General features: G+C 35.1%; 2 protein-coding genes across 3 annotated transcripts; both read left to right on the top strand.

Moving 5' to 3' along the window:
• The first annotated feature begins 2,555 nt into the window (after positions 1-2,555).
• On the top strand, positions 2,556-6,177 carry LOC104115944 (ADP,ATP carrier protein, mitochondrial). Its single transcript, XM_009626688.4, has 4 exons — positions 2,556-2,717; positions 4,261-4,771; positions 4,886-5,257; positions 5,608-6,177. Exons 2-4 carry the CDS (start codon positions 4,280-4,282, stop codon positions 5,902-5,904), a joined length of 1,161 nt encoding a protein of 386 aa, XP_009624983.1. The 5' UTR covers positions 2,556-2,717; positions 4,261-4,279; the 3' UTR covers positions 5,905-6,177.
• Positions 6,178-11,331: 5,154 nt separating this feature from the next.
• On the top strand, positions 11,332-23,767 carry LOC104115943 (zinc finger CCCH domain-containing protein 19-like). 2 transcript variants are annotated; one of them, XM_070188656.1, is made up of 11 exons: positions 11,332-12,471; positions 12,652-12,893; positions 13,006-13,085; positions 14,311-14,495; positions 15,425-16,343; positions 16,489-16,616; positions 18,632-18,691; positions 18,772-18,822; positions 19,825-19,896; positions 21,193-21,343; positions 21,431-23,767. In XM_070188656.1, the coding sequence occupies exons 1-11, from the start codon at positions 11,332-11,334 to the stop codon at positions 23,515-23,517; spliced, it is 5,115 nt and encodes a 1,704-aa protein (XP_070044757.1). In that variant the 3' UTR covers positions 23,518-23,767. The 2 variants fall into 2 exon arrangements, with proteins under 2 accessions (XP_070044757.1, XP_070044756.1); XM_070188655.1 differs by having other exon boundaries at positions 11,332-12,893.
• The last annotated feature ends 71 nt before the right edge of the window (positions 23,768-23,838 follow it).

Below are 23,838 nucleotides of genomic sequence, written 5' to 3'. Positions count from 1 at the left end.
TAATTTAAATTCTAATATATTTACTTAATTTGTATCAAGTTATATCACGTATCCTTAAAACCGTATATAAATTCAATTGTTATCCGATTTTTAGGGTAAACACAAATATTAAACGTAGTCGAACAAATGAATTTCAAACGTGAAATGTCTAAAGAAAAAGAAAAAAAAACCTCATAGTGTTATAATACTAACGTGATTTGAATTGGCTACTATGTACTATACCTGTTAATCGGGCCGGGATGACCTGTTTACAATACGGTTCAGCCCGATTTTTAACGTTTTTTAAAAATAAATATTTTTTTTTTTACCGTTGCCAAGGGTCAAATTCAAATATGACCGTTGGCCAACGGCCTTTTTTTTTTTTTTTTTTTTTTTTTTGCAAAAATGGCTATTTCGGCCTACCCTCTTAAGAAAATAGCCCCCACCCCCTAGTTTTTGATAAATTATAATTTTAACCTTTTAAAAACTATAAATAGCCCCACTTCTTCTTCATTTTTTCTCACAATTCACTCTCTTACTACTCTAATTCTCTCTTAATATTATTGATTATTGTTCTTAAATTTTCAATTACTTATTATTTCAAGTTTCATCAAATGTTTAGTTTAGCCATTACAAAATTATTATTATAAAATATCAAGTATTCAAGTGAAGTGTGGTATCAAGTATCAACTATCAAGTATCGATCTATCAATTGAAGTTTGGTTTTTGATATCAAATTTAGTGCGGCATCCGGAATCCTGGTACACTCGTTCTATATCTTTCTCTTCTTTGGTGTACATTTATTTTATTATTTATAATTATTAATTTAATTTACATAATAGATATATTTAGAGTAGCCAAAAAAGCGTGCACTAGTAGAGGTGGTAGTAAGAAAACTTTCAAAAGATCAAGAGGTGGTGCTTGTTCTTCTAGTAGCTTTACACATATTTCTAAAAGTTCACGTGAAAATTTAAATGTAGATTATGAGGGACTTCAAGAAAATTATGGTATAGATGATGATTTAGATGATATTCCATTTCCATCACCTGATAATCTTGAAACACCACCTGCTACACCTGGTAATGCTAGTCAAACTCAAAATATTAGGGGTGGAAGTCGTGGTAATACAAGTAGGCCTCCCCTCCCTATTAAGAAGAATCGAAGATTAAGAAGTAAGTGTTGGAATTTTTTTGACAGACTATAAGAAGATAAAAATTATGTAAGATGTAAAATTTGTAAGGATATTTATAAACATGAGACTGGTAAGGGAGGGGGGACGGGTCAACTTCGTAGGCACATGGTAGACAACCACCCTCTTGCTTGGGGAGTAGATGAGGAAGATGGGCAACAAAAACTTAACCCGGGTACTTTAGGGTTAATAGGTAAATACGATATTAAGAAAGATCAGGAAGAATTAGCTAAAATGATTATTTTAGGTTGTTTACCTTTTAGTTTTGTTGCTTCACCATATCTTGTTATTATATTCAAAGAATTTATAACCCTTTGTTTAAAGGTATTCCTAGAAGTACTTGTAGAGCTGATATCTTTAAGCTTTTCAGACAATATCAGACATATATACATTATTTGTTCGCCAGTCTTTCTTGTAGAATTTCTCTTACTTCTGATATTGGTCGTGCTGTAAATGGTAATGATTATTTGACTGTTACATGCCATTGGATAGATGGTAATTTTTGTATGCAAAAATGTATTATTGCTTTTAAATACGATGAAGATCAAAGTCATACTGGTGCATTTATAAGTAATACTATCCATGAAGTTGCTATATTTTAGAATCTTGCAGAAAAAGTTTTGTGTGTGTCATTTTGATAATGCTTCTAACAATAATGCTGCTATTACAATATTAAAATTGCATCTACACCCACCACTTCCTGAAATATTTCATGTTAGATGTGCATGTCATATTTATAATTTGATTGTGAAGAGTGGCCTTGAATTATTTAGAGATGATATCACTTTAGTTAGAAGAGTTGTTGGTGTAATTCAAGGAAATAATAGAAGTGCTAGATTAAATGCATTTAAAGAAAAATATCTACACTATGGACTAAAACCAAGACTCATGCGTGAAGAAATAGTTACTAGGTGGAATTATACTTATTTATTCTTAAAATATTATTATAAATATAGAATGCCAATAACTGAAGTTGTTAATTCTCATTATACCGATCCTAGCCATTTGTTAACATCTAGAACTTGGGATGTCATTGAAGATGTTGTAAAGTTTTAAACTTCAAAGTTTAATTCTAAGCCTTAAAAGTTTGCAAACACTTAATATCAATAACATTGAATAAGAAAAATAAAACGTACTTTAAAAAATAAAATAAAAATCCACGGCCCGCTAAAAGCCCGAACCCGGACAGACAAAAAAAAAAACTTCAAAAAAGTGTAGCCCACTAACGCAGCCTGCTAACAGCCCTAAATGAACGGGCTAATTTTTTTTGTATCTGGCCCGTTCAAACCCGCCCGTTAAACACCCTTACTACGTACACAGCCGTAAAATGGAATCATATGCGCCCGCGCGAAGTGGGGATAAAAAGTAAAAAATCCTCTAAAAATATTCCCAGAAAATAGGTCACAGAGCCAGCCACCTTATATATACCAGTGTTGTATTCGCCGTTTAGCACTCCTTTTACCCCTCGTTCATATTTTCTCTCTCATCACCATCTACTCCTCGTTCTCCTCTCCTCTCCATCACTACTCTCGAGGCGAGTCGAACGCAGGTACCTTTCTCTCTCTAACTGTGTAATGCTATTTGCATATAGATCGTTTTAACAATTCTCATATTTCTGATCTCCGTTTTGCATATTTATGTATGTTTGTATATTCATTTCATTGTTTTTACGCTTTTCTCTGCATAGATCTGTAAAATGTTGAGAATTTTCGGTTTTGTAACTTTACTGAATATGGCGATTTCATCGTTTTAATTTTAGTTGTTTTTTTCACTCTTATCCGCTGAGATCTGTTAAATATAAGGATTTTTTTTGGATTTGTAACTTTAATGAGCCTCATTTCATAGTAGTCTATGTATATATGTTCATTTTATTGTTTTTTTTTTTTTTTTTACAGTTTTCGCTACTTAGATCTGTGAAGTATAGCGGATTTCTGATTTTTAACGTTAACGAGGCTTGTTGCGCAGTAGATATAAAGGTGTTATGGAGATCTGCTATTGTTTTTGTTAGAAATGTGGGTTATTTTAACGGATCTGTTTTTTTTGCTGATCCGATTTATGTTTGCAGTGCTTTTTTGATTGTTGAATCTGCAGATCTGGTCAGCGATTTATAGTTTTGATCTGTTCATCTTAGATTGTTTCATTTTGCTGCTCCACGGTCAAATTTTAATATTAGTGTATGTAAAATTGCTACTTGGTACTTTAATACTATTTAAATGCTTAAGTTTATGTGGGTTTGTTTATTTTATTATTATGTTGAATGTATGAGTATAGGAATCTATTTGTCAGGGCATGATATGAGTACAGTAAGTATTTCGTGCCACAGATACTGAGAATTGTTTTGGAGTTGGTACTGCTATAACAATTCTTTTTGTAAAACTAAATTGGATATGAAATTGGAATTGATTCTGTACTAGACTACTAGCGATGCACTCATTGTTTTGTGATTTTGTTTTCTAGGATTGGGAAGTCCAGGTTTATAATTCTATTTTAGACTAGATTATATCTCATATGGGTCTTACATTATCCTTTTATATAGGGTGGATCAGTGTGATGCTTGATCTCGGCACTTAGTGCCCCTTTTTTTTATTGCAGTTTCCAGATAGAGCTTTTTGTTTATTGTTTGAAGCTGTGCTGATTGTGTCATTATGTTTTTGTGTAAAGTTGGTGAATTTTGAGCTTTGAATGCACATTTTCTGGCCTAAACTATTTAGTGATTTGACTTCAAGGAGATTTATCATGCGATTTTAGCTTAAAAGTGTAAGTTATTGTAGTTTTACGTAGCTTATTACTATGTAGATATAAGAAAACTGGCAGTTACATTTCTAAAGCAGCAAAGGAAATGCCATTTCAAGACAACTGGTAAATGTGCGAATACCATGTCTAATTGATTTGATAATGGTTCATGTTTGAGTTGGTATATGTTGTGACTGGTTTTTCTATAATGTTGTGAACATGCAGTTGAATGATGAGAAGTAAGATGTTTTCTTTTAGTTGTTATGACAGCAATTTTGTGTACTTTGCTGAATTCGTGGACGGCTTGTCTGTGGAGAGCTTAAATGTAGAGATCTGATTCCAATGTTCTAACTGTGCAGGACTTCGTTAAACATTGCAATGGCAGATATGAACCAGCACCCAACTGTCTTCCAGAAAGCAGCTAACCAGCTACACCTGAGCTCAAGTCTGTCCCAAGATGTCCATGCTCGCCATGGGGGCGTGCAGCCTGCTGTTTACCAAAGGCGTTTTGCTTATGGCAACTACTCCAATGCTGGACTACAAACATGCCAAGCCACTCAGGATCTATCATCGATCACCTCAAATGCTTCACCAGTGTTTGTGCAGGCTCCTCAAGAGAAAGGACTTGCTGCTTTTGCCACTGACTTCCTCATGGGTGGAGTTTCTGCTGCTGTGTCAAAGACCGCTGCTGCCCCCATTGAACGTGTTAAACTTTTGATCCAAAATCAAGATGAGATGCTCAAGGCTGGTAGGCTCTCAGAACCATACAAGGGAATTGGCGATTGTTTTGGGAGGACAATTAAGGAAGAAGGGTTTGGGTCTTTATGGAGAGGAAACACTGCTAATGTTATCCGTTATTTCCCCACTCAGGTTTACCATCTATCTCTCTTCATTTTGATGAGTGAAATTTATGAGATGCACACACCTTGGCTGTTCTGTTTGTTTAAGTCAAGCATTGACTGACTGATACTATGTGTTCCACAGGCCTTGAACTTTGCATTTAAGGACTACTTCAAGAGACTCTTCAATTTCAAGAAGGACCGTGATGGCTACTGGAAGTGGTTTGCCGGCAACCTTGCATCTGGTGGTGCTGCTGGTGCTTCTTCATTGCTCTTTGTCTACTCCTTGGACTATGCTCGTACCCGTCTTGCTAATGATGCCAAGGCCTCAAAGAAGGGAGGTGAGAGGCAGTTCAACGGTTTGGTTGATGTCTACAGGAAGACACTCAAATCTGATGGAATTGCTGGTCTCTACCGTGGATTCAACATTTCATGTGTTGGTATCATTGTTTACCGTGGTTTGTACTTTGGAATGTACGACTCTTTGAAGCCTGTTCTCTTGACTGGAAACCTGCAGGTTAGTGTTTTAATCTGTTGGTGTGTTTGCACTGCTAGTTCAACCTTTCTGCTATTCTAAGTTTTTTGCCTTCCTTGCCATAATGTTAGTTGGGTGTATCATTTTTTGGCTATATAAATGTTTTCGTGTTAAAGTGGATGTTGAGAACTTATTTGGGTAGTGATAAGAACTCACTATATTTGGGTGAAGATCTTTAATTTCAGCTGATATTTTCATGTTGCTCGAGTTGTTTGCTTTAAGGGTGGATAAATACTTGGGATTTTGAGGCTTAGTTATTACATTACATGGATAGATAGACTTTTTAGTATGAAAATTGTGGAGTGACTGACCCATGGACTCTATGTATACAGGATAGTTTCTTTGCTAGCTTTGGTCTTGGTTGGCTCATCACCAATGGTGCTGGTCTTGCTTCCTACCCAATTGATACAGTCAGAAGAAGAATGATGATGACGTCTGGTGAGGCCGTTAAGTACAAGAGTTCGTTCGATGCATTCTCCCAGATTGTTAAGAACGAGGGTCCCAAATCCCTGTTCAAGGGTGCTGGTGCAAACATCCTTCGTGCTGTTGCTGGTGCTGGTGTGTTGGCCGGATACGACAAGCTTCAGGTCATTGTTTTTGGAAAGAAATACGGATCCGGTGGTGCCTAAGTCAGCCTCTAAACATCCTTTTAGAATTAGATGGTGATGAAAATCTTTTTGGAGTTACGTTTGAGGATTCATTTGGGGAGACAATTACCGTTTTTCCTTTGCCTTGTGTAATAATTTAAAATTTTAGAGCGGGTTAAATCTTTGAAACCCCACTTCCCTTTCTCTTGTTGAATGGGTTTTACTCTTGTTTTGGCGGATCTTAATACACTGCAGAGGTTACAAGTTCTCATTGGGATCTTTGATAAATTACAAATGTGGATCAGTTGAGACTAATGTTTGAGTCTGGTATACCACATTTTTTCTTTCAAAAATTCCCATCTTGTTTCTATTATATTCTTGGTCATTGGTAACTTTGCTTTATAGGAAGACATCTGAGCCTACATAACTCGAATCTGCAGTCATCAATTACTTCTCTGTTCTGAATCACATAGATGGCTATGGTATTAGAACAGTACACATGAGACATGAGTGTAACTATTCTTGCACCACACTAGCAGAGTAGCAGTTACCTCTATGGTGGCTTAATCGAACATTAGAAGAGAAGCTTCTTTCTATTAGAATTATAATTCAACTATATTTTGTGAATGAGCAATAGTGAGTCAGCTTTGGGAGCGCCTATATTAATCTCGAATATTGTGGAATTCTCAGTTTATGAACAAGAAGCTACAAAAACTAATAAAGACGAGTTTGAGACGAGGGATTCAGCAATTGTACAATGTAAACTGAAGATTTATTCTGTTTTTGTAGTTTTCTTTTCTTGTTCTTTGTGACGTTCTGTGTGGGATAACCAGGCAGTAATAGAGAGTGGTAATAAATTAAATACTGTTGAAAGGTACATAGGAGAATTGAAAAACGAACTTTGTCCACTACTGCAAAGCTGCATTTTTCTATTGAAAAATCACTCTTGGTTAATGGGTGGTTAAAACTTAAAACAAGCGAAGAATCTCAATTATCAAGTGACTGAATTTTTAAACAGGACTACCTCCAATATTGAGCGGTAGCAGGGTTAGAATAAAGCGTACTTGTTATTACTGCTTAATATGGATGTTTCATGAACAAGTTTAACTTATGTGCATTGACTTTGTATACATTTTTTTACAGTACCATATTAAATTGACCTGCAGCGACAAGTAACTATTCATAAAAATAGTGCATTTACAGTATAAATAGTGTGATTTACTTATAAGCCTTGGTGTATGGAATTATGACACATTGTACTTGAGTTTTTCTATATTTTACGCATAAGTTTGTTTATTCAAATTTTATTTTCGCATTGAAAAGTTATTATATTTCAATTACATTTTAGTCGAGGGCTAAACTTTAAACAACGGTCCAAAAAGCGAATAGGCCACCCAAAATTTACAATAAGGGTATATCAGGAAAGCCATGTGTAATTATCAGGCTGTATAATTATATCAGGCTGTATAATTACTAGGGTAGTAATTACACACCTTGGTAATTACATAGTATTGTAATTAAACTGACCTGTTTGTTTACCATAATATAATTCTCACTGTCATGTTTGATTGGACAAGTGTAATTCCATAGTTAAATAAGTATTTTTTTCAGATGAACCTATTGAAATATTATATAATTATAAACGATAAATAATATTTTTTCAAATAAATAATATTATTACTTGAATAGATTAATCAAAATTGCGATGACAATTTTAATTTTTTACTAACTTATTAATGTGTTATAAATACGTGTACGTATAAAAAATGTTAAATATTATTTATAATCAAGATATTAAAACTATATTTAAAAAAATAAAAAAATAAAAAATTATAAATTGGTAACTAATATCAGGAAAAAAAAATTGGCATCTTGACTACCTTTCAAATAAATAATATCTTAATTGAAAATAACTGATAAATGTTTCAATTATGAATTTAATTTTTTTACCAACTCATATGAGTAAAATATGAAATTTAAGATTTGCTGCACTTTTTAAATAATACCTTAAAATATGAGTTTGAGATATTTTTTAGTAATATTTATTTTATACTAATGAATAAAAATCAAAGCTAGTAAAATATGAAATTGTGTTTAACAACTAAGAAAAATAATAATAAATAGAAAAAGAAGAAGCAAAATGTGAGAAGTTATAAAGTTATATGGAAGCGCACTATAGGCATCATGTTGAAAGGTTAAAAAAGAGGAAAAGACCAAAACAATACATTATTTTTGACTTTATAATGAAAGTCATACATATTATTTCACATTGAGCATTAATAGTATATTTACTTTAACAAATTAGTGCACTTTTAGTCATAACACTGAAAAAAGCCCAAAAACATAAATTATCTTTAGCTTTAGATTCAAAGTCATACATATTCTTCCACATGGAGCACTAATAGTCCGTTTACTTTAACAAAGTGGTGCACTTTTAGTCATAACACTAAACACATTTTAATTTTTAACAGAAATTTAAGATCTGACAAAATATCTGTTCCCTTTATTTTCTTGTTTACCGAAAGAAATAAAGATGACAGATTTATCTAGATAACAAATTGCAAATATACATAGAATTTATTTACTATTTAACTATTTACTATACTTAAAATATATATTTTATTAAGAAATGTTAAACACCGTTAATTTTTATTTGCAATGATTCCTAATCTAGATAACCTCAAATGTTATCTATATTTTTTATTATATACATAATATTTACTATACGTTGGCATAAAATAAATATACGTAAAATCACTGCTGAGAGTAAAATAAATTTTATTACTAAAATAAATATACGTAATATATATTTATTATATTTTTTTATTTTATGGGAGTCAGCGTATAGTAAACATAATATTTATTTTTATTTTATGTATATATAATAAAAAAATCTAGATAACATTTGAGGTTATCTAGATAAAAATTATTGCAAATAAAAATTAACGGTGTTTAACATTTCTTAGTAAAATATACATTTTACGTATAGTAAATAGATAAATAGTAAATAAAATTTATGTATATTTACTATTTGCTATCTAGATAAATCTGTCATCTTTATTTCTTTCGGTAAACAAAAAAATAAAGTGAACATATATTTTGTCAGATATTAGATTTCTGTTAAAAAATAAAATGTGTTTAGTGTTATGACTAAAAGTGCACTACTTTGTTAAAGTAAATGGACTATTAGTGCTCCATGTAGAAGAATATGTATGACTTTGAGTCTAAGCCAAAGATAATGTATGTTTTTTGGTTTTTTTCGGTGTTATGACTAAAAGTGCACCACTTTGTTAACGTAAATGTATTATTAGTGATCCACGTGAAAGAATATGTATGACTTTTATTCTACGGCCAAAGATGATGTATTGTTTTGGTCTTTTCCTCGTTAAAAAATGAGAATATTAAAAATAGAAAATACATATTGTAAAGAGAATAATAACTAATATAATGGAAAAAGAAAAAAAATGGAAAAGTTATACTACATTATAATTAAAGAGAATAATTATTTTCAAATTCAATTACTATGTGACTTTCGAAACAGGATATAAAGAGTGTTTGGCTAGAAATGAAGTCAAAAAGCAAATTGGACTTTAGTAACTAATTTCTCCTTGAGCCCACTAGCAAGGATTTTTGGTCAAGGCCTTGTCTTGTTGTTAAATGGGCTCCAGATATTTTGTCTCGTGTATATCATCTCGAAAGAAATAATATATTATATTTAGAGTTATATGAAAATTAATCCAAATCAACCATAAATGTCAAAAATCTGGTATTTTTTGACTATGTTATATTTAATTAAGAAGTTGCACCCAAAAGTTGCTCTTTCATAATGGATAATTATATGTTTAAGAAAGTCTTTGCATCTTCGTCAACTACTTTGCTAGATGACAAAAAAGTACTCAATTACGAAAATATAATTATGGCTACTTTTCAATCAAATTACAAAACACTAAGTCAATCTATATTTTTGTAACTGGGAATCAAAAGATACTCTGTCAAAGTAGATATAGTAACATCTTTACAAAAGAATGAAAAAGGTTTTTTTGGGATAGTAACTATCCAAAAAAGGAAGAAGGTTTATATGCATACAAGTTCAAAATGAGGTATTTTTAGACTTTTAACATCAAAAGTGGAAAAGGTACTTAAAATTGTACAAAGATACAGTATATGATAGAATCAAGGTCAAACCTATATTAACTAACCGGAGCTAGGTGCCACTAGCTTACAATATGTCTTTATACAAATTTTTATACAATATCATACCACTTAAATATAATTTTTATACAATATGTCTTTTGTATATTTTGTATATGATTTATACATAGTAAAAATAAAATTTATATAACTAATTATATATTATACAACTTATCTACAACTTTCATACATTATTTTTACCCAGTTATATACAACTACAATATAATACAACTTAAATACAATTTTTATACAATATGTCTTTTGTATATTTTTTATCTGATTTATACATAGTAAAAATAAATTTTATACAACTAATTATATATTATACAACTTATCTACAACTTATCTACAACTTTCAGACATTATTTCTACCCAGTTATATACAACTACAATATCATACAACTTAAATACAATTTTTATGCAATATTGTTAAACTTTCATACAATATTTAAATAAAAATATATATATAAACAACATAATATAATTTTTCTACAATTTTACTACACGTCTACTACAATTTCGTAAGTATAACATATGTCATGTCTTCTTTTTCTTTTTCTTCTTCGAGTTTCAATCTGACATTGAGCCAAAGTCAAGTCTAATCTTCACCAAAACAATTGGTGAAACCCAGTTCCATCAAGGCAACAACCCAAAAGTTTAAACACGGGTCCCTTTTTGCAGAACTAAATTAAAATAATTGGTAAGTTTGTATATAAGAGGGAGAGAGAATAAAGATGAGAAATAATTGATTCATAATATAAAGAGATACTCATTTAATTTCTAAAGTGTATATAACTGATAACTTTGTATATAGTATGTAATTAAATTAAAACTTAAGTAGGGAGAGTAATAAAATTTCAAATAGTGTATAGGAATGTAAAAATTTCAAAAGTAAATACTCAATTCAACAGACTATTTGTGTAAAGATCACATTTAAGAAATAGTCCAAGTTGGGCCTTCAACTGTGCTTCTTCATCTGTACAAAGTCTAGTCCATATACATTTTCTTGTTTAGTCCTTTAGCCCAAACTCCATAGCCTCTCCCCCCCCCCCCCCCGGGTCAAGAAAACAGTTCTTCATATAACGCCGATAAAAAGACAAATCCAAATTCACTTTTTCTCAATACAATTTAACCGATTTTATTTTATACATTCATAAACATATATGTAGTACTCGCATCAGCAGCAGTTTATAATACTTTTTTCTCTATTTAATCACAGACAAAAAAAAAGAAAGAAGAAAAAAACCTAGGGTTAGGGTTTGGTTGTAATCCCCTTTCATGGCGGAAGATGAAGAATCAATTTCCAATGTGAATAACCCAATCATGACCTACGAGCTAAAACCCGAACCTGTTATTGAATCGAGTGCCACGTCACCGACAGCGGTAGTTGAGAGTAATACGATTTTGCCGGTTCCGGAGTCGGAGGTGGGCCCACCGGTGGTAGAATCAGAGGTTGCCGGAGACAGTTGTCAGCACAGTGGCGGTGGTGATGCTAACGTTGGAGTAGCTGAAAATGGGGAGAATGATGAAGCAATGGTAGAAGGAGAAGTAGTGGCTGAGGCGAGCCCGCCTATGAAAGAACCAATGGTTACAGGGACGGAAAATGAGGAGAACAAAGTAGTGGGAGAGGAAAATGTAACGGCGTTGGTGAAAGATGAGGTGGCAGAGGCAGTGAATGTGACGAAGGAGGAAGCTAGCAGTTGTTTGCCAGCTGGTACTGTTGATGAGACAGTGGTTATGACGAGAAATGAAAATGAGAATGAGAATGATGAAACAATGGGGGAGGCAAATATTTCAATTGTTGAAGACAGAAAAAAGTTGGAGGACGCGGAGAATGGTGAAACAAAAATTGTGACTAGAAATGATAATATGGAGAATGGTGCAACAAAAAATGTGACTAGAAATGATAATATGGAGAATGGTGAAATGGTGACAGAGGCAAATGTTTTAACTGTTGAAGCTAGTAGTAGTCTAGGGTTAGGGAAAGATGGAGAAATGGAGGCAATAAAGAGCGAGGAAGTGGAAATTCCTCCTATTGTGTTAGATGATTTAGGGGGGGTCACTCTAGAAAAAGAAGATGAAACAATGGATGCTGATGATGAGAAAACTGCTAATGAGGAGAAAGTGGTTGTGACTCAAAATGAGGAAAATGATAAAATGGCATCAGGGATAGATATTTCAGCTGCTGAAGCTGGAATAGAGTTGGAGAAAGATGTGGAAATGGGTACAACGAAGCATGACGAAGGGACTGGTGCTGAGGGCGAGGCTGCTACTGGGGAGAAAGTGGTTGTGACTCGAAAAGAAGGAAATAATGAAATGGTTACACAGGTAGATACTTCAGCTGTTGAAGCTAGGATAGAGTCGGAGAAAGATGTGGAAATGGATACAATGAAGCATGAAGAAGGGGAACCTGTTCCTCTAGAGGAGGATGAAGGGACGGGTGCTGCTAATGGGGAGAAAGTTGTGACTCGAAACAAGGGAGATGATGAAATGGCATCAGGGGTAGATATTACAGCTGTTGAAGCTAGAATAGAGTCAGAGAAAGATGTGGAAACGCATGAAATGAAGCATGAAGAAGTGGAACATGTTTCTCTAGACGAAGAGGAGGATGAAGAGACGGGTGCTGAGGACGAGGCTGCTAATGCAACTACTACTGAAATAGAGACTGAAACTGACATGACAGAGTCAGGGAAAGCTTTTGGAGGAAAGAGGAAGAGAAAAATTACTAAGAGTACTGGGAAGTCCAAGTCTGGAGGAAGAACTTCAAGTAAGAAAGCTATTGGAGAGGATGTTTGCTTCATTTGCTTTGATGGAGGGGCTTTGGTGCTATGTGACCGTAGGTAAAGTTTGTTTGTTTTAGAAACATATGTATGTTAAAAATATGATTTTGCTTTGTTCACAATTCATGGAATTTGCTCACGTGGTGCCTCTTTGGTGCTCTTTACTTTCTAGGGGTTGTACCAAAGCATATCATCCTTCATGTATTGATAGGGACGAGGAATTTTTCCGTGCCAAGGGTCGCTGGAATTGTGGTGAGTGCTCTATTTTGCCTCTTTGCTAAACTCATCTGACTTTATTGAGTAACATGTACCACAAAGTTCTCTGGTATTAGTTTTGTAAAGATAGAAATACACATTGATATGTCTTTCACACTTCGATTAATTTCCAAAGTCTTCTCTAGAAGGTGGACGTCTAAGCCAACACGACTCAATATTTGGAAATTACAAATAAATGCTTTGTGGGACAATTTTTCCGCCTATAACTCAAACTTCATTCATTAATAACATACCAAGATGGTGTGAAAACTATATACAAGTTGTGAAAGTGATTTTTTTTCTTTCCTTGTGGAGTTGTGAAAGTGATTTAACCACAAGTATCTGTCAAGCTATCCCAGTCATTTATACATTTAGGAATCTTCTGCGCACCTAGAAATATGTGAAAACAAATACAGAAGATTGGGAATGACAAAGAAAGAGAGGTGGTATTTGGTGTCAAACTAACAATAGAATAGAAGGGAATGAACAAAGAGAAAGGTGGATTTTTTTCTTTGACATAGGATTGTGCAGTTGCAGCTGAATCCTGTATATGATATAGAGGAAGTGTGGATAACTGATACATTTAGGATGCATTAATCAAATATATTTCCATTTTTATACGAGGTGATTGTAAATATCTTAAGATGGAATGGAGCTGTCCTGAAGTTAATTAAACTAGAGTGGGGCCAGTGTCAATTTTTGAGCATAGATTGGGTTCTATTTTTCTTCCGCTGGGTAGTGAACAATAATTGTTACACTGAGTCTAGTAGAGAGATGATGACTTTTGGGAACATGAAAAGTTGTTAGAGTTGTATTGTTCACTTCTGCCATCTGGTTCATAGCTTCTGCGTTTCTTTCAGTTGACGGTAACTTCTATTGGCTTGTGCTTTTTATAGTACTGTATGAAAAAATTCATTAGCACACTATTAGATTGAGAAGTTCGATTAGAAAAAAAGTTCAATCTTTGAGAACTAAAATATTACCTTTACTACTTTATTTGTACTATTCAGGATGTGGAAGAATAAACTGCTATCTTCTATCATAGTATATTAGAACTTTCAAACATGTTTCTTCTTCTACTTGCACTTTCTTATTTATACTATTCAGGATGTGAAAGAATAAACTGCTATCTTCTATCATAGTTTATTAGAACTTTGAAACATGCTTCTTTGTCTACTTGCCTTTTGCTTTTACATTGCAGCTCTTTTTGTACTTTTTTCAGGTTGGCATCAGTGTACTATTTGTCAGAAGAATGCTTACTATATGTGCTACACATGTACATTTTCATTATGCAAGGGGTGCATCAAAGACGATGTCATCCTATGTGTAAGAGGAAACAAGGGTTTTTGCAAGATCTGCATGAGAACTGTCAAGCTAATAGAAGGCCTTGGTAAAGAAGACAATGATGTATGTACTTCTACTATACCTTGCTATCCTCTTGATCTGTTGATTGGATTTAAGCTATTCTCAACCAAGGTCGTTGCACACCCTATGGATGTGCATCTTTTTGACGTCGTTTAACGTTCAATTTAAATATAAGTTGCTGTAATTGGAAAAAGTGCATAAAGAAACATAATGATTGGCGACATTGGTTAAAAAGTAAGGAAGTTGGGCATGGGAAAAGTTAGCCCTATCATATCTAATTATCCAAGCCATTTAAGAGCATAGAAACTTTGGTTATAAACTTTTATGCTATATCAAAATAGTAACGAGAGAGCAAGTTAATACTCTTAAGTGGGGTTGGGTTTATGAGTGATTTAGTAGGCATATAGTGATATAGATATTGAGACCAATTTTGGGTTGTTTGATTAAATTAAATATCTTAAATATCATCTAATATATATATAAATAGAATAACCTCTCTATAACAACATATCTATATAACACTCATTCACTATAAAAGCCAAGTTTTTCTCGGAATTGATTTTTATGTTATGTTATAATATATGTCCTCTATAACAACACTTCACTGAGCCGAGGGTCTATTGGAAACAACCTCTCTAGCCTCACAAGGTAGGGGTAAGGTACACATTACTCTCCCCAGACCTCACGGTGTGGGGTAATACTGGGTATGTTATTATTGTTGTTGTTATAACAACACTTCACTATTACAACCAAAAAATATCGGAACAAACGAGGCCCTTATAGAGAGGTTTGACTAGTATCTAAGTTCTCTTTTATATGGTTGCTAGCAACATGGACAATTCTGTGTTTCTAGTTTCTGTTTTTCTAGTGGTAATTGATTGATGATTCTAATTTCTTCTTCTTTAAAATGGTAGGGTTTTTTATCTAAACCTGTAGCACATTTCTGATCTTGTTACTCTTTGCTGGCCCAGGGTCCGGTAGATTTTGATGACAAGAGTAGCTTTGAGTATCTGTTCAAGGACTACTTAATGGATTTAAAAACGAAGCTATCTTTATCTTCAGATGAAATAGCTGATGCCAAAAGTCCTTGGAAAGGGGCTAATGTGTCAGCTTCTAAACAAGAACTGGCTGAGGCACAATTTGACAATAATGATGATGCAGGTTCTGGTTCAGATGCTTCCACTGAGACATTGGAAGCCAGTAAAACTAAAAAAAGAAAGCTAAGAAAGCGTTCAAAACCGGTCAGAAATGAAGAGGATGCAACAACTACGGCTGTTACTATTAGCGAAGGCTTCTCCACAGCTGGCACCACTGAGTGGGCATCAAAAGAGCTGCTTGAATTTGTTAAGCACATGAAAAGTGGTGACACTTCTGTTCTTTCTCAATTTGATGTGCAAGCTCTGTTGCTCGAATATATCAAAACAAACAAACTGCGTGATCCTCGTCGTAAAAGTCAAATTATATGTGATTCAAGACTTGAAAGATTATTTGGTAAACCACGAGTTGGGCACTTTGAGATGTTAAAACTACTTGAGTCTCATTTTCTTATGAAAGAGGATTCTCAGACTGATGATGTTCAAGGTAGTGTAGTTGATACAGAATTTAATCAATTTGAAGCTGATGCAAATGCTGAAACTCCTACAAGGGCAGTCAAAGACAAGAAACGTAAACGTAAGAAAGGTGAAAACAGGGGACCTCAGTCAAATCTTGATGAGTATGCGGCTATTGATGTGCATAACATCAGCTTAATTTACCTACGACGGAAGTTGGTGGAGGACCTTTTTGAAGAGGATGACAAATTTCGTGATAAAATTATTGGAACCTTTGTGAGAATACGAATTTCTGGTAACGTTCAGAAGCAGGACCTTTATAGGCTGGTGCAAGTTGTAGGTAATTACATGTAGCTTTCAGGACATTGCTTGCTTTTACCTCTTTTTTTCTTTCCTTATTTTTTCTTTTTGCTTTTATGTTATCATTACATGCAAATTATTTGAAGCTCAACTTCTCTTTCTGAACAATGTGGTTGTGGCTGCAGGTACAAGCAAAGCTGCCGAACCATACAAACTTGGCAAGAGGACAACTGATATTGTGCTGGAGATCTTAAATCTGAACAAGACAGAGATTTTATCAATAGATACAATCTCAAATCAAGATTTCACAGAGGTGATTGAATATGCGCTTCATGTGCTACATCATGAAAATATAGTTTGAAACACCTAGTTTGGCATTATGAAATTGGTGAAGATGAGAAAAGCTGTGGGAAAGAAAAATATATCAAAATAATTGAAATCCTGATAAATAATTCAAAAGAACAAAGAAAGAAATTTGTCACGAAGTTGTTTTTTCTTGTTTCCATATCACAAGGTTTTTATTACAAATAGACTAATTAAAAACACATTTTTTGGTAAATTTTGGGCTTACTGCAAAAAAATTCCTAAAGTTGGCTTAGTTTGCAACTTGCCACACCTGAATTGTGAGAGGTTTTTGTTATCCCCTTAATTACAATTTCTAGCGTCTATTTTCGCCCTAACATGCTAGGTTGCTGGAAGAGTGGTTTCAGTTCTCTGTTGGTGCATGAGCACAGAGTGTAAATAAGCCTCCACATGGCTATTTGTTCCATCAACTAATTGTCACATGATCATGTACCATTACTAGTTGTTTTGACTGTATTTTTCTTTTTATATGTTCTTTTTTCCTCTTCAGTTGTTTGTTCTTTTTGTTTAGAACATTGGATTGAACCCAAAAATAAGAGTTGCAGCCAAACTTGTTACCAATCTAGACGAGAAATGGAGTTCCAAAAATGCGCAACTGTAAAAGAAAGAATAGTTTTATTTAAAATAAATGCAGCTTGTTTAAAATTTGTAGCTGTAGTTATGCCAGAAAATAAATAGAGTTCCAGCCAAACAGATTCTCAAAAAATGAGCAAGTTTAAACTGAAAAAATAGTATGTTGGGAAATAATGAGTTCCAGTCATGCTTGTTACATGGATTGCGAAAAATGCGCGAGCTTAAACAGAATTAAGTTAATTTGAAGTAAAACGCGATGTGCTTAAAATTTAGAACTGTTACTACTCCTAAAGAATGGATTATCGGCCAACCTTTTTATAGTTTGGCTGGAAAAGAAGTGCTCCCAAAAATGTGAGTTTAAAAAAATTAGAACTTTGTTCAATGTAAGAAATTCTACATGTGTGGAGAACATTCCCCCAAATTTTTGTCCAGAGTAGTAATAGACATCAAAAATTGTAATTCAAGGGTAACAGAAGCCCGGGATAGTCTAAGTGCTCAAGTTGCAAACGAGCAAAGTCTAGAAGAATTTTTTGTGTATTAAGCCTAAATTTTATCTAAGATAGAAGTGAAAGCAATGGAATCAAGGTCACAGAAGTTCTTATCACAATATAGTGAAGCTTTTTAAAAGCAATGCTTGGAAGGTCACCATTGGTGTTCGACTGCTGTTTGCGTTGTTGACTGACGACTGAAGAGAGAGGGGGTTATTGGAGTACTAGAGGGTTTGAGGTTCACCCTTGATTAAGTTTACCTCGACCATATCTCCTTTCTCCTCGTGCTTTTGTATGGACAATGCTGTACTTGGAATCAACCACTGTTTTCCCTGCCTTTTTCTAGTTTTCCTATATAATCTAAACACTTAAAAGACCTTTTGTTGGGAGCAATTACTTCTCCATTCCTCAGTAGAACCCTGGAAACCGGACGCTGCATAAAGGAAAACGCTGAAGACGAGGGTAGGGGTTTTGCAGGCAGAAAGGAAAACGTGGAAACAAGAGGGAAGGGGTTATATTCAACCAGAGTTTGCCTCCTACATTGGTGTTTGGGTTGCTTTGGAGTACAAGCACGATTAAATACTCCATGTTTGATTAGTTATCCAACAAAAGTCTCGGTTTGCCCCCCCCCCCCCCCCCCCCCCCAAACAAGGTTACAAGAAAAGAAATTTTTTTTTTTTTGCGTAACTGACGGTATTGCTTCATCCATGTTGTACTCGTGCATGGTATTCTTAGTATTATTCACCTGTCACCCCTTAGAAAAGAAGCAATGATCTTAAAGCTGGTTGTCTTCTGTTCATACATATTAGCACCTTCTTGATGCATTTAATGAAATCGTACTTATCGGAAGAAAAGTATTGTCTTCTGTCCAAGCTGTTCATATGTATCTCTTATGACTTGTTAGGAAGAATGCAAACGTCTGCGCCAGAGTATGAGATGTGGACTCATTGATAGACCAAAAGTGGTATGCTGCAGCTTGATATCGATAAATACTTCTGGTTTGCACTTATTCTTGTTATGCTGATTAAATTGGTTTATTCACAGCGTGACATTCTTGACAAGGCCATGGAAATACATGCAGCAAGAGTTAATGATGTAAGTTAAACCGAAAAGTTTCTTTTGAATAGTTCTATCAATGTGCATAGGATTGTCATTTAGAGATCTGCCAGTGATTAGTAAGGTTGAAAGAAAGTAATTCAGCAGTTGGAGTGAAATTCCTTTTTGGCAGATTATTTCTTCTATTACATTCTTAAAACTTGGAATGAAGTGGATCTCTGTCTCTTTCTATGTGGCTGTCTCCTCTGTCTCTGGGTGCATGTGCAATCTTCATGATTTAGCTTGTGGAAATTCTATGTATAAGCTATGTGCCCCTTTTTGGACTAGCTATTCAGACATGACGATGACTGTTTATTTGACCTGCAGTGCCTGGTCCTTTAGATGCATTTTTATCTACACAAATAGCTATTGGTGTAGTATTCTTTATTTTTTGTATACCTCTTGTATACTGGAATTTATGCCCCTATCTATCAATAACATCTTTACCTTATTAAAGAAAAGTAGTTTTGGCAGTCAGCACTTTGCAGATTAAGCATTGCAGATGCTACTATTGTGCTAGGACATTTAGGAGAGAAAATAGAAAAGGCATATTGAAAGCGATATTGTAAGTGGAAAAGGGAAATTTGTAGGTTTTAGATCTTTGTACTTACCCTTTAGCATTTTGAGGATTGGAGAAGTCTCGTCAACACATATACCGGCCATGGTTATTGACCTCTATAAGAATTCAGAGATGCACTCATTTGTTGGCTACCATAAACCTTATGGAGTTCAGTTACCCAGTCTCAACCTATATAAGCGTTAATGGTTAGGCGTCAAAATATCTTTTTATGAACTTTTTAAAAGTTGACTATTTTTTGAGGGTCTTTAGCATAAAATGTTCTATTCCTCTTGGTGTGAAAAGAATTGTGTCAGGTTATGCTCTGTACTGATTTTGTTCTTTGTTTTGCACTTCTGATGGATTCTTTCTGCTTCTAGCCATCCTCTATTGGGTTCCTAAGTTGTTCTAATATATCTTGCCTGGTTCTTTTTGCTGATGTTCAGTGGCTGGAGTCAGAGATACTCCGTCTCAGTCATCTTCGTGATCGAGCAAGTGAGAAAGGACGCAAGAAGGAATATCCTTTGTTCGCCAAAAATTTGTCATTTCTATTCGCTTCCCTTTCCCTCCTGCCATTATCAAACTGCAATGCAATATTTTGCTTGAAAGATAAAAGTATTCATTGGTTTTCATTTTTTTCTCTGTAGCAGGACTGTTAGGGCCAAAAATTGTGTGCAGTGCTGGGCCTGATAATAAATTTTCCTTGATATCAGAGGATGAATAAAGTTTGCTTATCAAAATTATTGCTTTTTTTAGCATATGCTTGGTTTGCATTAGGATTCAATCTCTAGGTTATGAATGTTCTGTGCTCTTGCAGTAATTCATGTGTTTCCTTTTTAAAAAAAAAAACTTCCTTTTAATTGTTATTTTATGTTGTTTACAGCTTGTTTGGTTGGTTGTTACCTATTGTATCGTATTGTATTGTTATCCCAAAACAATGTTTGTTTTGATTGTTTATTTAAAATTGATTGTATCGTATTGTTAAATCCATTGTTTCGGAACAACCAAAAGCCCCATTTTATGAAACAACCGATTTGGTGTGGTGGGATCGTTTCCTATTTTCTTTTCTAATTATGCCTTACTTATTACTCCATAATTCTAATTCATCATTTAATTTTTATTTTATTTTAACTCCAAATCTCTGACCTATTCACCTACTTTGTCTTCTTCCATCTTTTCTAGAGTTGGTTTGCCCCGTTCTTTTTATTATCCAAGTCTCCATTCGATTCTTTGTCTCTTTTCATCGTTTTGATATTTTTTTGGTGTTGCTAATATTAATTAACCTTTTTTTCCCCAGGTTTTTGCTCTTGTTTCCAAGCTACGTAATTAATGATAAATTAGTAGAAAGAGGTTTTCTTAAATTATTTTTGTGTGTAATTCTTGATAGATTTTATTTAAAACAATTGCGGGTTTTGTAGTGAACTTATCAGTTACACTACTGAACGATATAGTCAAACCAAATAACAAAAATATTATTTAACAACCGCAAACGATACAATCTATTCAAACGTTGTATCCATAAAACAATACAATACAATACAGTACAATACAATACATTATAAAACGATGGGTAACAATGATCCAAACATAGTGTTAATAAACTTTATGTTTAATAAACTTATCCTCACTTTGGCGTTGTTTGAATTTTGGACCTTGAATATTGTTTTGTCCAGATCAAATATAGAGAGATCCACCAATACAACAGAAGATGGCACCTTTAGAAGCAATTCTCCCATCCCCCTTCTATTAGTCTTTGCTTCTTGTCGCTTGGGCTGAATCAGTCACTCTTATATACTCCTTAACTAATGATTACACTTAGAGAATGTGTAGAGAAACTACAGCTCTTGAAGACTCCCGATGAGCGTCAGCGTAGACTTGAGGAAGTTCCAGAAATACATGCGGATCCAAAAATGGACCCAAGCTACGAGTCCGAGGATGAGGATAGTGAAAGTAATGATAGACGAGGTTCTGTTAGTTCCTTTTTCTTCTTCATCTGTTATAGTTAATACACCTTGCTGTGTATAATTTGGAAGTTGCTGCTTCTGCATGCAGATGTTTACATGAGGTCTAGAGATTCAAGTTTTAGCCGGAGAGGACGTGCGCCAGTTTCTCCAAGAAGCAACTTTTCTCCAAAAGAATCCTGGGGGGCTGTAGGAAAAGTTTCTTCAAAGAACTTGGAATTAAACAGGAGTTCCTCTGGTAAAAACGTTTTGAGCAGAAGTGAAGATGGTGCGCATTCTGGAGGGGGACTGAATGAAGATACATGGAATGAAGGAAGGGATAGGGAGACAGAATCTAAGAATCTGGAGAAGCCGTCGTCTGCTGCTAATTCCGACCCAACTGGACGGAATAGCCAATTTTTGTCAAGAACGGAATCATTTTCTGGTGTGTCATCGGTAGGCTCTCCAGCTATACTCCAGAGTAAGGTTGCAGAAACTTCCATCAAGATCAACGAAGCTGAAAAAATGTGGCATTACAAGGATCCTTCTGGTAAAATACAGGGACCATTTTCTATGGTCCAGTTGCGTAAATGGAGCAATACAGGATACTTCCCTGCTGAATTGAAAATATGGAAAACTACCGATAAACAAGAGGAATCTATTCTTTTGACTGATACATTGGCAGGGAGGTTTGAGAAAGTGCCATCAGCAGTTGACAATATACTTTCAACAACTGTTCTGCAAAAACAAGATGGAGAGAGACCTCAAGTCGACCAGAATATTGGATCTCAGAATTCTCGTCGTTTGGTTCCCTCTGGAGGTGGAATGACTTCTTCTGGTGAAGTTTCTGCTCTTTCTACGGAGAATTGGAGTAACAGTGATTCTATGAATCTCCCTTCTCCCACTCCAAAGCAAAATAATGCCGGTTGGGTTGGAGGAGATGGATCTGCTGTTACAGCTGCAAATTTGTATCCTAGTGGTAACAGAGTTCTCCAATCTCCTCCCGCTCCACCAGATGGTGGGATTCATATGTCTACTTCTGTTCAAAATTCTGGTGTGCATTCAGTTAGGGGATTGGATAGTAATAATGTGAATTCTGGTAGTGATTTTGGTCTAGCGCCCACTTCTGAGCAGGTAACTGCTGCACAGTCTGGATATTCTTTGCAAAATGTTCAGTCATTTGCTTCTAGTAGCGAACAACATACTGCAGTGATGAATAGCCAATTTGGTGCATGGGATGCAGCAGCTCTCCAAGCAGAATCTCTTGATATGCAGAACCCTAATGTGGATGTCAATACTTGGGTTGCAGCTGCACCTTCCAAGGGAGAGCCAAATGTTTCTGTTCTGGCACCAGGGCAGCCACAGGGATATGGTAACTGGGGTACTACGTCGTCATCTGTTCAGAATGTTGCTGGAAATTATTCAAATGCAGGTGCCTCAGTTTTGCCTCAACCTGATTATTGGAGAGCTCCAGCTCAAGGCAGCCAACAGAACATACAGCCTACAACTATGCTTAATGTTCCATGGGGTGGTTTGCAAGAGAATATGAGTTCTGCTTCAGCGTTAAGGCCTGAAAATAACAATGGCTGGGGTATGATGCCAGGAAATCCAAATGTGGGCTGGGGTGGACCTGTACCAGCAATCATGAATGTGAACTGGGGAGCGACTGTTCAAGCAATGCCTCAAGGGAACCCAAATCCTGGGTGGGTTCCCACTGGGCCACTTCCTGGGAATCCGAACCCCGGATGGGTTGCACAATCAGGGAATCCTGGTGTTCAGGGCGTGGCGCCTGGAAATGCCAATCCAGGTTGGGTCGCTCCAACAGTGAGCTCAGGATCAACTATTCAAGCACCTACATCTGGTAATGGGTGGGCTGCTATAGGAACTGGAAATCCTGGAGCACATATCCAAGGACCATCTCAAGGAGATTCAAATCAAGGTAGGGGTGCACCTAGTGGAAGTCGGGGGACAAGAAATAATGATCACCATGAAGATGGGAGATTCTCGGGTCAGAGGGACAAAGGATCTCATGGTAGTAATTCTGGTTACAATAGTAGGAACTGGGATAGGCAACCCTCTTCTGGAAGTAGAGGGCCTGGAGGTTCATCTAGAGGTGGCTTCAACAGGAATAAGCCCTGCCCATATTATCCGAGTGGTCGATGTATAAAGGGTCCTAGATGCAATTTTCTTCATAACTAAACAGGAGGAACAAGTAGTAATAGTAGGAGAAAGGTGATTTTGTACAGTGATTTCGTCTCTGTTTTCTTTAGTATATAGGCAATTTTGGTGTTCTATATTTGTAAAACTTGTGCAGATTAGTAGGTCAGCTCTCATCTGATCTGATACAAGCTTTTCCAGTAGCTAGAGTCAACCTGCTTCCATATCAGTTTTTTTTTTTAATTTTTTGTTATCAGCTTCTAATAAAGCCACAGGTGAGCTTTATGCCATATATTCTCCTAGTTTCCTTGTGTCCCTGTTGTACTATGTTTTGTACTTGGAAAGTTTCGGTTAACACACAAA

Source organism: Nicotiana tomentosiformis, chromosome 11 (assembly GCF_000390325.3).
Source record: "Nicotiana tomentosiformis chromosome 11, ASM39032v3, whole genome shotgun sequence".
Taxonomy (NCBI): domain Eukaryota; kingdom Viridiplantae; phylum Streptophyta; class Magnoliopsida; order Solanales; family Solanaceae; genus Nicotiana; species Nicotiana tomentosiformis.
Note: the sequence above shows the minus strand (reverse complement) of the source record. Positions and strands in the feature narration are given on the sequence as shown.